At 36.1% G+C, this 17,256-nt stretch overlaps 1 protein-coding gene across 50 annotated transcripts in view; it reads left to right on the top strand.

Moving 5' to 3' along the window:
* Positions 1 to 17,256, top strand: part of PTPRD (protein tyrosine phosphatase receptor type D) — a 1,166,099-nt gene that overhangs the window by 1,105,230 nt on the left and 43,613 nt on the right. For all 50 annotated transcript variants that reach the window (XM_032676409.1, XM_032676455.1, XM_032676454.1 and 47 more), the window contains 2 exons: positions 60 to 183; positions 12,235 to 12,410. In XM_032676409.1, coding sequence (XP_032532300.1) covers positions 60 to 183; positions 12,235 to 12,410 — 300 coding nt within the window. The remainder of the gene's footprint in view (positions 1 to 59; positions 184 to 12,234; positions 12,411 to 17,256) is intronic.

The raw sequence follows: 17,256 nt of genomic DNA, 5'->3' as shown, positions 1-17,256 counted from the left end.
CAATTATGTAGTCTTTAGCTGAAAGTTTCCTTTCCTTTTCTTCTCTTTCTCTTTTGAAGTCTATTGATCCCGGTCAGCAGTTCACATGGGAACACTCTAACCTGGAAGTAAACAAACCAAAGAATAGATATGCGAATGTAATTGCATACGACCATTCTCGTGTTCTACTCTCAGCAATAGAAGGTAAGCAGGCCTTTAAAATTAAAGTAATTAACTCCTAAAATCTAGTATAATCTTACTAATCAATATGCTGACATAGTAATATAAAGAAGTGCTAATTAAAGTACTTCCAGTAAATTCCTATAATGACAATCTTTTCTGATGTTTATTGTCAGTAATATATTATGAATTTACACTAAGATGTACAGGGTTTCATGTATAACACTGATTGCATCAGGTCCCTGTGTATATGCCAATGTGTTGTCTAAAGTAAATTAATATTGCTGTTTACTTATACTAATACTACAAAGCAAATGTAGCAGTGAACATACATAAATTGAGGGGTTTGTTGATTGATGTATTATCAACATATCTGCTCATTGAGTTTTAGTTGTCAAAACTCAATGTGGGAAAAAAATCAATTCAACTTTATGTTCTCTGGGAGAATTTTAAGAACTCTGTTTAAACCTTTTTTTTCCATTTACAATCTGAATGTTAAACAAGAGTGTTTAAATGAATTCCCACATGCAGACATTGTTGGAACCTGAGTATTTCACTGACTAAATATTGGCAGTGAGGTATAGTGAGAGTTCTTCATTTTATCTTTCTTCGTCAAAAAACTTTCCAAAAACTTGGACAGTTTAAAGTTTTAACTTAAACATTTAGAGGTGGTCAGCCCTTGATATTGTCTCTCTTTTCTCAAGTGGTAAAGCATCAGGAAACACTGATTTTCACTCAGAGGGTTTCTTTTTTTTTTTTTTTGCCGATTCTGCCTTACCATTAATCTGCTTTCTGGGTTGAAGACAGATTTTTACTTTATTCTGTGTTTTTGACAGTCAAATATTAATGATGGCTGGAATATAATAAATTATATATTTAAGTGAAATGATCTAAGTGAAAATAAAATTTGCGTTTAGTTGACTTGGACAGAACTTGCATGAGATACTTATGATGTAGGGAACTGTATTCAAGGTCATAATTATTTCACTCAAAACATGCTGTAAGTTAAACTGCAAGGTGTTTTTAAGTTCTAAACAGCTTCTTATCTTTGGCTGCTTCCGACCTAAAGACACTGGATTTATAGGTGTAATCCATTTTAATATTAGCTGCTTGGTGAAGAAAAAGGCAATCCCACTGATTGAAGTTTAGATCTTCCCTCATTTATTGCAGCTGCATACCATGGGCTTTGATAACACAGATAAGAGCTTCTCAAATGTATTAGCGAATTTAAATGATTGCCTTGAAGAATTTCCATATGATAATCTTCTTATGTTTGTTCCACCTCTGAGGCTCATATAGCAGTTCTGACAAGATTTTTCTGCAATGTCTCTTAAATTTTTCATATTGCCTTGTAGAAGAATATAGCTGTATGGAAAGCTACCTGGTAAAACTGCCTGTCTCAACACTGAAAAGAGGGTATTTTAATTAGTAGTATATGTGATGTAATTCAGTAAATATATCCTCTTATATCTTACTGGTCCAGACAAGAGGGCTAAGTACATGGTCCGGATAGACCAGGAACAGCAATTGGACAGCCTTTCTGAAGTGTTATGTAAAGTTCTTTGGAACAAAGTGCTTAACTGAGAAATATGTCTAACTGACAGAAAGAAGACTCAAGTCTTTCACAGGATTTTGTTTGAAAAAAGAGTTGTGTAAAAGGGGGACAGAAGGGAAGGAAAAAATGAAATGCAAAGAAATTTATTTGTTAATTTATCTATTAGACATCTGGGCTTAAAAAGTTCTACTCTTTTTCCCTTTATATAAATGACCCATGAAAAATTAACATATTCAGAAAGCAGGAAGAAAATTTAAGAGGTAAAACAGAAAATGTTAATCTAAGTAATTAAAATTATCAAATTCTACAGTACATTGCACTATGTTTTTAAATAAGAGATAGTAAAAACATGGAAAAAAACACATATAGTTAAACTGTAATGTTTGAGTCCCTTTTTTAAGTAAGAAATATCATGATGAGGTTAAAGTTTCTATTCCTTTAATAGTCATTGACCCTAAACAAAGAAAAATGTTATAGCCTTTTGAAATATCGGTGTTAGATATAAAATCACAAATGAGATTTTGGCCGATTTGGTGATTTGCATGGTTTTAAGTATTTTCTCAGTCTTTAGGCTGTGGTGAAAAAAGCAACATAGATAAAGTATTAACTACCTTTTTATGTAATGATAATTGGATTGGTCTTGAAAACAGAAATGATTTACTATATAATTATCCTCTTAAAATTTTTTTACCTCTGGGACTTTACATGATTGTGTAGCTGAAATTTTGTGTGTGTACCTTCATAATTTTAATACATTGGTCTTAGCATTTAGTAATAAGTAATTCTCTTTCAATCTTTAAGTAAATATTCCAAATAATGAAAATATACAGTCTGCCCAGCACCTTATTTAGTTGACAGCTGTGTTTGTTTTCATGCTACCAGGGAAATCAATTATTTTAAAAATATATTCTCCTTTACCTATGTTACTATACAACTTAATAAGGACCTAAATTGGGACTACATTATATTTTGTTACAATTATAGGAGAATATTTGGTTAGATTTTACATATAGGCCTCATCTGCTTTTCTTTGGTGGCCAAAAGAAGACTCATATTAGTGAGGTTTGCATAATAACTGTGTTTTTCTAAGATGAAGAGCTCCATTCTACATTTAGACACTTGGTCCCTGTTTAAGAGCAAATATATGTGAACAAGAAACTAAGCATCTGCCAAGCTGTAATCTTACACAGATGGTCATTTTGCTCTTGATGGTGTTGCACAAACAAGGAATGTTGTGGTTTTTACTTTAGAATGGGACACAAGGCCAGTTTTATACAGTTACCCAACTCGGTAGCCAATAAAAGTGATTCCTAGAAAGTCTTTAGAAGAGACTTAAAATTACTTTAATTATTGATAATAAGTTGTTAAAAATTGCATTAGCTCTGAAATACCAGGCTTAGTAACACTTTCAAAGGGTTGATTTTGGTAACTTTCATAACTCCTGTTACGCATGTTCAAACCTGATTTTGAATCCCCACTTAAGTTCTTGACCTCTCTAATTATGTATGGCATGGAGTTCCACACATCATTGCTCACTTGCAGGAGTACTTTTCTCACAACTGTTTAAATTTTGTTACATAGAGATGTCCCTTAGGAGGGAAAACTCAGGTTTTATATGGTAAATTGATTTTCCTCCTGAAAGAAAATTGTACTTCGCAAAATTTTGATCCCATATTCTTGAAATCTAATTGCTCATATTGTACTGTCTTTGGATGTGTCTGAGATGGACATTTAGAATTTTAAAGTATAATGACAGAATATTATAATGTAGTGAAGTTTATTATATGCATCTAGGTGGATGTAAGGGAGAATTTACTGATTAAAAGAGATCAAGTTAACTAGGTTTGTGACCTTAAACCTCTAAGAAGTAAATGAAAATGGGGGGGGGGGAGGAAATGGTTAAACATTATGCATTTTAAAAAGTCTTTCCAATTCTTTTAGGAGATGTCCAAGACTAAAAATCTGCTACATGTGACGTCTTTGCATAATGCTAGTTATTAAAAAAAAAATAATAATCTATCATATTTCAGCATTGTAATTTTTGTTTGATGGGAAATTTAGTGACTTTGAAATGCTGCTAACACTAGAAGTCTGACCGTAATACAAATGGTGAAGAAAGAAAAAACAAAAAGCTGCTAATACTCTTATTTGTCTGATGGCCAATTGCCAGTAAATCAGTTTTGAGTATGCAGTTTTGAGTTTAGAAATTGTTTTGATCAGTATAAATTCTTGAATAACTACTGAAGAGTCATGAACAATACAAATTATTTGTGCTCTCACATTGCATTTGAGTTGCCTTCTGCTAACAATATATACACATAAAGTAATTGTATGTCCATTCACCCTACAAGTGAATGGACCCTCCAAGCCTGGAGTGTCTTAAAAACATGAAAAGTACTTCAGTGTTGAGTAACAGTGTACAGAAAGATCAGTGAAGTAGATTTCTTGGTGTATAAGATTTCACAGAGTAGACTTCATGGTATCTCTCTTAACAACAAAAATGCTGCCATTCTTGATACCCTTGAAATCAGCTCAGAACAATTTTTCTTGTATGCATGGCCATAGAATCATAGAATCAGCCGGGTTGGAAAAGACCTCTGAGATCATAAAGGCCAACCCTTGATCCAACACCACCGTGGTTACAAGACCATGGCACTAAGTGCCACATCCAGTCTTATCTTAAAAACCTCCAGGGACAGAGAATCCACCATCTCCCTGGGCAGCCCATTCCAATGCCTGATTACCCTCTCTGTAAAGAAGTTCTTTCTAGTATGTAGCCTAAACTTACCCTGGCAGAGCTTAAGACCATGCCCTCTTGTCTTGCTGATAGATGCCTGAGAGAAGAGACCAACCCCCACCTGGCTACAACCTCCTTTCAGGGAGTTGTAGAGAGTGATGAGGTCTCCCCTGAGCCTCCTCCTCTCCAGGCTGAACAACCCCAGCTCCCTCAGCCTCTCCTCAGAGGACTTGTGTTCAAGTTCCTTCACCAGCCTTGTTGCTATTCTTTGGACATTGGGGAAAGCTTTGGGAAAACATCCAGTGACTTTGTTCTTGAATGGGTAATAGAGATTTAGTACCTGTTTACTGTGCACGCTCGTATCGTAACTAGGTTTTGAAGGAAATATCAAACCATTTTGATAGCAAGAAATCATTTAATTTTGTTTTAGTAGAGGCATTCAACAACCCTTTTAGTGCATCATTTAGAGTATAATTCAATATTTCCATTCAAAATAAAACTACTTTGATTATTAACGTCTTTGTTACTTGGTCTTAAAGAGTTGAAGAATCACTAAATCCATATTCAGACAGCTGTAAATTAATCACAGTATGATGACGTCATGTTAGATTTTGATATCTGGTTTGAAGTATTGTGCAACCTACTGCTCTCTGGATGTATAGTGTATAGTATCCTGGTGCAGTGCTGTTATCTGTGTCTCCGAGGAACTGCAAGGAACAATGTGTTTACTTTCATTCTGTACTTCTTAATACTACACAACTTTAAAAAAAAAAAAACAAAACCAACCAACCAAAAAAAAATAAAAATAAAAAAATCCAAGCTTTCTTTCCTTCTCCTAACAGAGCTTCTCCTGTTTCCCAGGCTGTCTTTCTGCTACTCACCTTCCAAGTTTCTCTTCTTGCCTACAGATCTTCTACAGCTCTTAGTTCTTAGTTTTCATCCCTACACTTCCCTTCTTTTGATTTTTCTCAGCTTTTCCTTTCAAATACTCCTCTTCTGTCCTCTAAACAATCCCTTTCTTTTTCCTGCTTAATTCTGCTTCTTCTGACTACACCTCTTTGACATTGCTTTCTTTCTATAATTCTATATGATTCAACCTTGCTCTTATGAGACTACACATCTTTCATCCTTTCCCTTTTCACCAGACTCTCCTAGTCCTAACAGTCCATTCACAATCCAGCTATCTGTAGGTTTTCTTTTTCTGATGTTTCTTTTTCCTTCTTATCCTGCTTTGTTAGGATGATATATAGTGAGTTTTCTTCAGTCTTCATAAAAAGCCTTAATTTTACAATTGTTCTTTACTTCAGAACCTTTACTAGTCTTGTGCTGCTTGATATTTCAGTGAGTTCTTATAGTACAGATTCGTGCTTACACCATTTCAATTTGATGATTTCCTTAACTATATAGATTTTATGTTACAAAAACACCCACATTAACAGTGGCACCTAGTAGCTGTCTTAGTTCATTGATCAGGTTGATCAAGGGATGCCAGTTGATGTAATTTTTTGTATTTCAGCATAGCTCTTAATACTTTCTCTCATGATAAACGTATCATGTGCTGGTGGGTGAGCAGCTGGCTCAGAGGTTGGGTGCAAATGAATGAGGTAACATCAAGCTGGTGACCTCTCACTAGTGCGATTTCATGGGACTCCGTCCTCGGCCCAGTTCTCTTCCATGTCTTCATTAACAACTTGGAGGCAGGACTCGAAGGGATACTAAGCAAGTTTGCAGATGATACAAAATTGAGAGGAGCTGTTCACTCCCTTGAAGGCAAGGAGGCCTTGCAGAGAAACCTCAACAAATTAGAGGACTGGCCAATCACCAACTGTATGAAGCTTAACAAGGGAAAGAGGTGGATTCTACAGGTGGAATGGGGCAACCCCAGACATACATACATACTGGAGAGCAGCACTGCGGAAAGGGACCTGGGTGTCCTGGTCAATGACAGTTGAATATGAGTCAGCAGTGCCCTGGCAGCCAGGAGGGCCAGCCGTGTCCTGGGGGACATCAGGCAAAGCATCACCAGCTGGTCGAAGGTGTCACGACCCACCAGCCGGGGGCATGTTTTTTACTGTAAATTCTCATCAGGTTGAATAAAGGCACTGGACCTCATGTCAAGGAACTCCTGTGCTTTTATTGTACATTTGCCATAACTCCAGCAACCAGTCCATTATTTAGACCCAAAAGGTGTTGTCTTACAAGCCTTTACATTCTTACAATACACTTCCACAAGAGTGGTGGCTAACAAACACTTAATTTTGTACAGTACACTTAAATAAGTTCTCAGCTCCTCAAATAAACACCTCAAAGGTGCCGGCTTACAAGCCACAACAACATTACTCAAAAGGGCGCTGATTAATAAGTTGCGCAACATATCTGTACAATCTCCCCACTCTCACAGTAAAGTTCAGTATGGAGTATGGAATAGAATATGATAGCCATGCTTTGACCAGGCAAAGCAAGGGAGAGAGAGAAAAAAGAATATCACCAGTCCTTATATCCTGTGTTGGTCCTACAGCATGGATGTTCCAGAGCTGGGGTTGTGAGACAAAGAAGACAAAAGAGAAAGAGGAAAAAGAGATGAGAGCAAAGGGGCCCAATCCTTTTATAGTTAACCTGTTGCACACTTCTTATGTCAACTAGGCATTTTGCACTTTGTTCACATGTGCACAGCTAGCCCCTCGAGCTTTGTCAGGCCACAGGGAAGTTTTAGGTCAAATATTAGAAAAAGATTCTTCATCCGGAGGGTGATTGGCCACTGGAACAGGCTCCCCAGGGAAGTGGTCACAGCACCAGGTGTGTCTGAATTCAAGAAGCGTTTGGACAGTGCTCTCAGGCACATGGTTTGACCCTTGAGGATGGTCCTGTGCAGGGCCAGGAGCTGGACTTGAAGGTGCTTATGAATCCCTTCCAATTCAGAGTATTCTGTGATTCTGTGACACAGAATTTTGCTCTGACATTGTTCAAAGCACCAATCAGTGATTTAAAGCAATAGTACAACTTCATCAAGCATTTTGGGTTCATCATTGTATTTTTCCAACTTGTTTATGTTGGAAGATGCATGACAGAATCTAATCCTATTGCTTCACACTATTTATGACTAACAGCACATATCCTAGGGAAGCGGTGCACACATAAAAGTTTATATAATTTGTTTTAAATAGAAACATGGTTCAGTACCGAGTCTTTATAAAGCTTTAAAATAATTTCATTATTTGATTTTACTTTGTGAATAAAACGTGAAGTCTAATTAAAGTTATTTAAGATTATAACTGTCTTCAGGAAATCAAGTGAATCATTCCTGAGGTCTACATTATTAACCTTGTGGATATGAGCCTATGTTACACTAAGATGCACTGTCATCTCAGCTCATGAGTTCTCAGCATAAATATAATTCAAGGGTTTTTAATATTTTGCACTCTGTGGCATTGAATAAATAATTTTGTTTCATTGATCTTTCACTCTTTCTGTAAAATCTGAACTGGTTTTTTCTCTTGAGATATTTGAAAATGGAGTGTCTTTTGTGCTCAAGTGCTCATCTGATTCTTCCACCATTCTACTTGATTCTAGTTTCGCTAAATAAGGAGATTTCAGACTCTGGTCATTCATCACCATAGTTGAAAAGGCTACTAGAAAATAGTTATGGTAGAATTATGGTTCAGAAGCTTGGTCTTTAGCTGACTTCTTGTGCAGAACTGTGTCTCTGCTTTCAAGAAACTTGTAAAAGTCAGGATTATCCTAAATTTGTACTTCAGTTCTGCCATCTGAAATCTACAGTAAACCCCACTGATGCCAATTACTTAGGTAAGGTTCATATAAATATTACTGAAGGCAGAATTTGGTTGCTTTGTCCCTTTCTTGACCTATATTTTTACAGAACAACTGACCTTTCTTAACTATGAAACCCGAATTTAAGTAATGATGGCAATTGCTGCTGTGCTTGTGGGTATGCTGCCTTCAAGCTATGGCAGCTAACAAAGGTTTGTAGGATTTCATTGTACTGCAGTCAAATTTGTTGTCATTTGATTGTTTTTGCACTGTTAAACTTGACAGAGAATTGTTCAGTTTTCTCAGCTCAGAATGAGGTTATGGCCAGAAAAATCGCTGCAGAACTTGATATTTTAATATTTAAATTTATTTGCCTTTGATAATTTTTAATGCTTGGTCAGTGTAGATGCTTACAGATACTCAGGTTTTGTATTTGTTATTTTTAAACTGCACACAATTCATTAGTCCTCTTGTGACAAGGCATCTTCCCTAGAGGGCTTTAAGTTTGTGCATACTGGGGACATAGCTGATGAAGCAAAAAGTCATGTGGCAAAGTGCGAGATAGAAAGTGAGAGTGGGGAAATGGTATTACGGAATACAAAAGGATTTTGGAACAGGATGTGAAACTGAGGTCATGCATGATAACAGTGATGAAAAGAGACTGAGGAATGTGTATGATACTTGAAGGGACTATGAGAAAGGATGGAGAATAAAGAACATACCTAGTGGATACTGTGTGTGAGAGAGACAATGGAGCTGAGCATTGTGAATCCTGTTGTTCTCTTGATCTCAGCAGAGATACAACCCTATTGAGTACTGTATTCTGCTAGAGATAAATCCTTGGTGAAAATCTTCTCTTAAAGCAAGTGTTGGAATAGCAACTAGGTTTTTTTTCCAAAACTGCGTTAGTTAAGTCACTAACAGTTGCTCAGGGCCTGTGGTAAATGGACTTCCGTGTCCTAGCTATATCCTCTTCATGTGCGATGAAGCTGACTTGTCGTGTAAAATAACTTTTCTGGCTAAAGGACATACAGGATTTTTTTGTCCTCTTTATAAAAGTCAAGTGGAAAAACAGAGTGAAAATTTCCACTTCAATGTAGATGGGAAGAAATCCTCTTTGCAATTATCTGTAATTGTTAACCTTAATTCTTTCTCACTTGAATCTGTAATCAAGAAAGGTATAATCTGGAAGCTTCTCCTCATTGTAGTTTAAAGAATTAGTATTTATTTAATTTAGAAGTTATTTATTGTAATATGATTTATCAATAAGTTTAATACAAGATAGTAAGTAGAAAGAGTATTTACAATTTTAGATATTCTGGATTTTTTTTACATCAGGTACCAGGAGTGGTTGCTAAGATTTGTAAAGATTATTCTTTACTGAACAGTTTGCAATACTTATCATGCTTAATTTTCACACTGAGTTTGTGCAGTGTCAGTTCCAGAGGACAGCTTTCCCAGAAGATCATTTAACCACTTTACAAAGTGTTGTTTTTCATTTTTTCCTCAGGCTTTTATTTATAACATGTGCTTCAAAGTATGATACCAAGCATCATAATATAATTCTAATTTATGCAGAAAACATTTCTTACCAGCTTTCTCAGTTCCTTTGGTAATAACACCGTGTTGGTGTAGATTTCTCCTGTTGACTTGATTTTTTTTTCATCTGTTTTGTGGAAAAATATTTTATTATCTTGATAAAGGAAGACAATACAGTATTGTGCCTAGCAGTTGTATTTTCTAAGTCATTAGTTCCAATATCTACAGTAAGAAGTTTCATCTAAAACAACTTCAAGTCTACAAGACTGATGCTTTTGAGCTCCAATTTCTGCCTTTCATGGAGGGAAGGCATGTTTTTCAGATTTAGATCATGCAGGTTTAAAAGTTTTTTTCTGTTTTGTTTTATTTTTCTCTCAGAAGAGACTTTCAGTCTGCTCGAATCAGAGTCAGCCAGTCTTCCTGTATCCATTCCTGCATCTTGCCTGAGGACCGCCATGTTCTGCCTCTCTTACACCCCTGAAGTTATGAAATCTTTCCATTGCTGAAGTACTTTGTCAGATTTCTCTTTTAATTGTGTACCGAAAATAAAATCAAATTAAAATATAAGCTTAAATATGATAAATAATAAATAAATTATAAATGAAACAAGAACATATATGAAACTTTTTTGGGCATGAAGGCAAAATTATGTGTTAGGCTACAGGTGGATTAAGCCATAATCTGAATAATTCCCAAATTATATTGGAATTTACTTAGTGTCACATTTAGTCAATGTGTTTGTTCATTGCTAAGTGAGTAGTGGAATGAAACACTAAGTTTACTCAAAGTACATGCAGAAACTCTTTAAACTGAAGCAAAAAACAACAAAACTATAAAAGAGTTAAAGAGGTACCTCTACTTTCCATTCAAATTCAAATTATTTTCCAAAATGTGTTTACCATTGTCACTGCTTCTCAGGAAAGACAGGAGTATGCAGCTCCAATAACTCCTGGTTTAGGATCACCAACAGAAGACAATGCATCAGGATAGATTTGAAGATTCAGTTTCTGACAAAAAGCTTGGGAAACATTTATTTAAACATCTTTGATAATATATGATGTTTCATAGCATACTCGACTTTATTGCTGTGTGGAGTGAAAACAGTTATAGGTTTAGAATAAGTCAGAAAGCTGATATCACTACCTTGACTCTCTTTTGAAAACCTGCACCATATCCTGGGGTTGTAGACTTGTGGATAGCAGATTGATGGTGTATACATAAATCATTCATTTCTACTCAAATAAGTAGATTCTGTCAATTACTTTAACAAACCTTCTTGTATTATTTTATTATGGTGCACAGATCTGTATTTCAGCTAACTCTTATGGCGAGCACTTTTGAGTTCCAACACTGTCATAACACTGCTTTGCCATCCAGCCTGCACTGAGATCTCAAAATGAGTAACTTTTCTTCCTCAAGTCGTCAGTTAAAAAAACAGCAGTGATATAAAAACTGATGCCTTCCATGCTTATCTGCCAATACACACATAGTGTGAGTTAAAAGCTGGACACTGCACTGCTCAATTCAGCAGTGGACTAAGAATTTTAAGTCCATATTTATCCATTTCCATTAGCATAGTTGCCTTATTAGTGCAGACTAGTGGTGTGATCTTCACTACAGCCAATACACCTCCTTGACCCTGGCAGGCAGCACGTTCCAGCTCTCAGTACAGGCATGGTACTGCACACCCTGAGTTAAATAGATTGCAGATAGGAACTTGCCTGCTTCCCATGGGGTCTGGTAGACACAATCAAAGTCCCGCTGCAAGTCTTGTCCAGAATACCTGAGCCTTGAGCAATTGACGTAGATCCAGTGTGGACACAGGTCTTGGATTCCACCTTCTTTTCATGCATTTAAATCTTACTCAGTTCTGAAGAGATCTTTATATCATGCATATACCGTATAGCAGATTTCACTCTTTCTTAAACATGAATTACATAATGTGTTTTGTTAAAATAAAGCTCATAATTATCTTCCCATTTAATGGGAAAAAAATGAATGTAGCAGTGATATTGATAGTCTGACAACATTAATTCTTTTCTGTATATAGAAGAAATGAAATGAGCTGAACAGGAAGGTTTAAGGAGCCTGCTCAGGATGTCTGAGGGAGAGTCCTCCCCGTCTGTTCTAGGCAATGACTGCCGTACTGGTGGGTGTCTACAGGCAGTTTCAGACCACCTTTTACATGCTGCTGTCTCAAACTCCAGGTCACTCCACCTGGTACAGATTTTCAGGGTTCTTTTATATTTCTTGTCAGACAGAGTCTTTTATTTCAAAAGAATAGTTATACCCAGAGAGACTATCATGCTTCTCAGCACCACAAATGGCATACGCTCACTTACAAGTACCCCTGTGCTACTTGGCATGCAGCAAGCTAAGATTCATTGATCCAGCTGTGTCACGGGATTTTTTAGCCCTTGTACCATAGGGCATCACAGAAATGCTGCCTTGTATTTTCACTCTCCTCTCTTTCCAGGCATACCAGGCAGTGACTATATCAATGCCAACTACATAGATGGATACAGGAAGCAGAATGCTTATATAGCCACACAAGGGGCATTGCCAGAAACCTTTGGTGACTTCTGGAGAATGATGTGGGAACAACGAGGTGCAACTGTCGTCATGATGACAAAACTAGAGGAGAGGTCCAGGGTAAGGAAAGCATATGAAAGGATAATAATATTGTACCTGAGTTATCACTAATATAAGATTTTTGTTCCTTTCATATACGTTTGCCTGCCTTCTTTATATGCATAAGAACTGATTTTTTTTTCCAGTTACCCACAGTTAAAAGTGTCTATACTCTGAAAATCACTTACATAAGAAATCTTAATTCCATTGTGAAACTATGAGGTCATGCCTCTAATTTTTTATGGTCTGGAAAAATTGAAATTTCTTGGTCTATAGTGATTTTGAATTCTTTTCTGTTTTAATCATACTGGAAATGTTAGGAAGTGACCAAAAGTGTTACTTCATTTATAGTAACAAGAATGATTGTATCATCCTGTTATGAGGGAAGTAATATATGTCAACAACATTCAGTGTTCAGTTTTATATGGCATAATAATTTCAGCATTATCTAAGATCGGTGAGGATTTGGATTTGCTTAAGAAACATAAGAATTTTTTTTAACGCATGCTGGTTGCTAGGAAAACTACAACAGCATATGCAGTAATAGAATACAAAATTATCTGTGGTATTTCAAATTCAATTTTGCAGATCAAAGTAAAATCAGGAAAGTAAAACACTAAAACATAAGGATACTGTTCTAATAGAACCACATTCAAATATTATTAGAAGTGTTATAAAAAATATGTACTATTGATAAAGGGAAATAAAAAGTAGTTCGGGGTTTGTTTTTTATTTATTTGTTTGTTTTATGATAAGGAAAGTGATGGAAAGAGTAGTAACAGAGCACTGTATGTTGCATGAAGATTTACTAGTGGGTCCGTATTTGGTGGCAATCATCAGTTCTAATAGTGGATGTTATTGGAGAGGAGGGACTGTATGGAAAAAAAGATAAGAGAAGCAGAAGAGAAAAGTGGTGAGAAAAAGAAAAGGGAAAAACCCTCCTTAGCAGCCAATCAGGAAATGAAACTAGTATTCAGCCCTCAGCACTCTTTCTAGTAGAGCAGGAGGTTCCCCCATCCTACTTTTTCCGCAGTAGCTGCATTTTCTATCAAGATGTACTCATGGGTTATTCCTACTCATTTTGCTGTCACCGTTGTAGGACATTAAACAGGGGAAGTGCCACACAGCTGGTTCATTGCTGAGCTTTCTGCAAATGTTAATGAGTCCTACAGTGTAAACCGGAAGCTTCAACCAAATGTAGAAATCAGAAAGGGGGAGAAAGAAGGGGTGATTCTAACTTCAGTGGTAATGAGTTCTCTTGGGAACCTGCCGTAACAGCAGTACCAGGGTTTACAAGTTCAGGAGATGAATAACAAACAAGAATGTCACAGGAAAAATGCAGCTATAGGCATTCTAAGGTACACTGTCTTAGAAGCTTGTGTGAAGGCATAGGGAGCTGCAAGTGGAAAGCAGGCTGCTTTCTGGTGGAAGGTACAACAACCTAACGTATCTAAGGCACTGTGCAACATGTTAAAAAATTCCATAAATACAGATGATCAAGAACAGTTCAGAAAGAGAGAAAGAGATTAAGGAGGAGGAGAGGAGATTTATCATCCAGAAGGGTTTTAAATCACTAAGAAGTATCTTATGGAGGTAACTGGATAATAGTTGGTATTTCAGTAACTCATGGATGAGCTCTATTTCAAAATGAAAATGTTTTTGCATGTGTAAGCTTGGAACAAGGCAGAGTGTACCATAAAGCCTAATGCTGTATTGTATTGGCATTGATGTCTTTTGCATATGGATGGATACATTTAATTGCAATGATTACGTAACTTGAACCTATTGACAGCAGTCATTCTTTTCTGGAGGCTTATCAAAGCATATATATATTTATTCTTTTACCCTTCCCATCACTTCTAAAAATAGAGTAGGCTTTTTGCAGTTCAGGCAATGTATAACATTCTAATTATAGAATCACTTTCCACATATAACTTCAACCTACATTAACACCACTACGTGTACATACTTGATGGCAATTAGTACATAGCAGAGGGTAATTTTAACAGAATTTTTAGTTTTATCTTGAGTCTACAGGTCTTGTCTAGTCTGGGAACTGTCTGTTGTTTGGAACTGAACAAATGAAATTTTGCCCATTTCTTCACTAATTGCTTCTTTAAAGTTGCTGCTTAATAACATCAGTGTGAAGAAAAAAATCTGATCCTAATAAGCAGCCCATTGCAGAAAGTATACTTAAGTACTTGTGAGTTTATCTTAATACTGCAGGCCACAGACAGCCACTATCTAGAAAGATGTTTTAATGTAACTAAATGAAATTCTTGGCATTCTCTCCAATAATTGCCTAGCAGAGTTTTAAGCTAACTCTAGCCTTTGCTGACTGCACCTTAAAAAAACACTGATCAGAATAGTAATCACCTCCAGAACTGCTTAGCATTCAGAAGCAATACATTCCCTAAGTGGAGTAAGAAACCAGACAATCTAGTCAGTGGATTGCTTGTGTATTCAATGCTTATATTTGCGTATTTTTTGTGCATAATTTAGCTCATTTGGTGTTCGTAGGTTGAGTTTACTGCACTAAGTGCAAGCATTACAGCTGTTCAGTACGTAAGTCAGCTCCAATCTCAGATTCTGCAGCTCTGTGAATACCAGCTACCTCTTCTAATACAGTAGCTACATATAATTAACAGTACTGATGGTGAAAAGGCAGTGGGAATCCATGTGTTGGGAAAGAATAGGATGACAACATTTCCTTGTTATTTTTTCTTGCGCTTTCGTTTTTATGTAGCATGTTGTTATAGCAGAAAACCAAGTGAGATTTCAAACATGAAATATAGACACTGTTACATATTATTAGAGATTAAGATCTTTGCTAATTTTGTTTCTCTTTTTCCTTTGATTCCATTTTGATTTCTTTTGTGTCTTGGCAGCCTGATCATTATTCCTGCTGCAGGGCAAGATTGTTTCTCTCTGAGACTTTCAGCTTTCCATCTCCATGTCGTCATTTCTGTTTAGCTAGCTTTTTTTCATTTGTAGTTCTGCAGCCTAGTATCAGCCTTTTTAACCTGGACTGCATAGATAACGATGAGGATTTTAATTCCATCTGCAGAAATGAATTTGGTTCATTAGCATGTCTTAAGTGTCTGAGTTACTTCAGCTTTGAGAATGTTCATATTTTACAGCTGAGTAGATCAAATGAAGATGTTACAGCGAATTCATTATTCATTTGTTTGCCTATAAGAAAGCTGCAGGAAATTCACTTATAACCTTTCACACTTAGTTGATTTCATATTAAATGTCATCACCTGAATTTCACTTGACCTAAACCAGACTAGAGAGAGAAAATCAGTCCCAGAATTCATCTACCATGAATATAATTTTTATCATAAAGTCTTATACATGCTGGCAGTACATGGAACAGGGTTGGTAGCATATTTGTCACATATATGAGTTTAATCTTAGTGAAATAAAAGAAAAATATCGAAGGTTGCAAGATATTAAGAAAAGCAGTTATGTGTTACACTAAGGAAATATGTAAAGCATGTAAAGCTTTAATGTGCTCTCTTCCCCACTTCTCTTTCTTTCCCTCTGCCCCCAGCAGTGCAGCTTAGATTTTTTTTAGATCCTCTTAATTGAATGTTTTAAGGACTTGTGTACTTTATTGAATTATATGAGTGATCAGATGAAGAATCTCTCTTTATAGCAAAAAATAATATTGCCTCCAACAGGAAACATTTAGTCTTTTCTCATTTTTCAGGGTAGGATACTGTTGTAGATTGTCCACTTGAAAGTGAACTCAATCCTTGCCTTCTTTCCTTTATAATTCCATATTTTGAATACACTTGCTATGTTGTCTGGGAACCGACAGAAAAAAATTAACTCTCTCTTTAACCTCATTACAATATTTTCTATGTCAGCTCCTCTCAACTGGTCACTGATACCTGAGGAAGTCAGGAGAGTTGGCACTGTAATCAGAAAAAGCAGATGGACTTCTTCTGCTGTTGCTGAATTGCTAAATAGGAACTCCTGTTGTTCCAAGCGTCAAGCAACAGGTCTGAGTCTCTCCAAATCAGAACACTCTATCTAAGTATTTCAACTAACTTTTTAAAGATTTATAGACTATTCATGTGTAAGAAAAATGGAGATTGGGAAACAGTAGAAATGTCAAGCAGATGCATGTCTTGAAGATGGAGTAAAATAAGGATTTGCTTTGTTTAGTGGGTTTGGTTGGATTTTTTTAGGGGTGTATAATAAGTTAAATCAGGAAAGCTTTATTTGGATTCAACTAGTGCAAAACTCCAACAACTAGTACAAAACCCTCAACAAGTTGCATAAATATGGTGGAAAGTGTATTGTACCTTGGTAATAGCTTTGAAACAAACTTCTGACCACTGAAGATTTCTAAGTCTTGATACAGGCAAGGACAGCTTAAAGGCAGGTGTGGAAAGAAACCTGAATTCTTCTGCTTCAAATGCACAACTTGCTAACATTTTTCATTAATCCATTTGTTGTTGGCAGATATCAACTGATATCTAATGTACCTGACTTAATAGCTAAGACAAAGCAATATACAGACACAACAGTAAATAATAAGCAAAGAAAACTAAGAATGTGGGTTTCTTGTCTCTATGAAATGCATGTAGATCTTTCAGACACATACTGTCTATGCAGTAGAGTTTTATGTGATTGTGATGAAGGTAGTTTTGCATTTGTGCAGAGTTTTAGCAGCAAATTTTAGATCTTTCCTCCTCAGTATGTTTTGATGGGTAATACTGAAGCTCTTACTTGTCAAAATGCTGCATTGAAAATAAGTGCCAATAAGACATCTTCACTGATGTGAGTAGAAAAGTCATCAATAGATGTACTTAACAATGCATTACAGAATATATCAACATACTCCCAAGTGCAC

The sequence above is a fragment of the Chiroxiphia lanceolata genome, chromosome Z, assembly GCF_009829145.1.
Source record: "Chiroxiphia lanceolata isolate bChiLan1 chromosome Z, bChiLan1.pri, whole genome shotgun sequence".
Taxonomy (NCBI): Eukaryota; Metazoa; Chordata; class Aves; order Passeriformes; family Pipridae; genus Chiroxiphia; species Chiroxiphia lanceolata.
The sequence above is the reverse complement of the archived record's forward strand: the minus strand, read 5'-3'. Positions and strand labels throughout refer to the sequence as shown.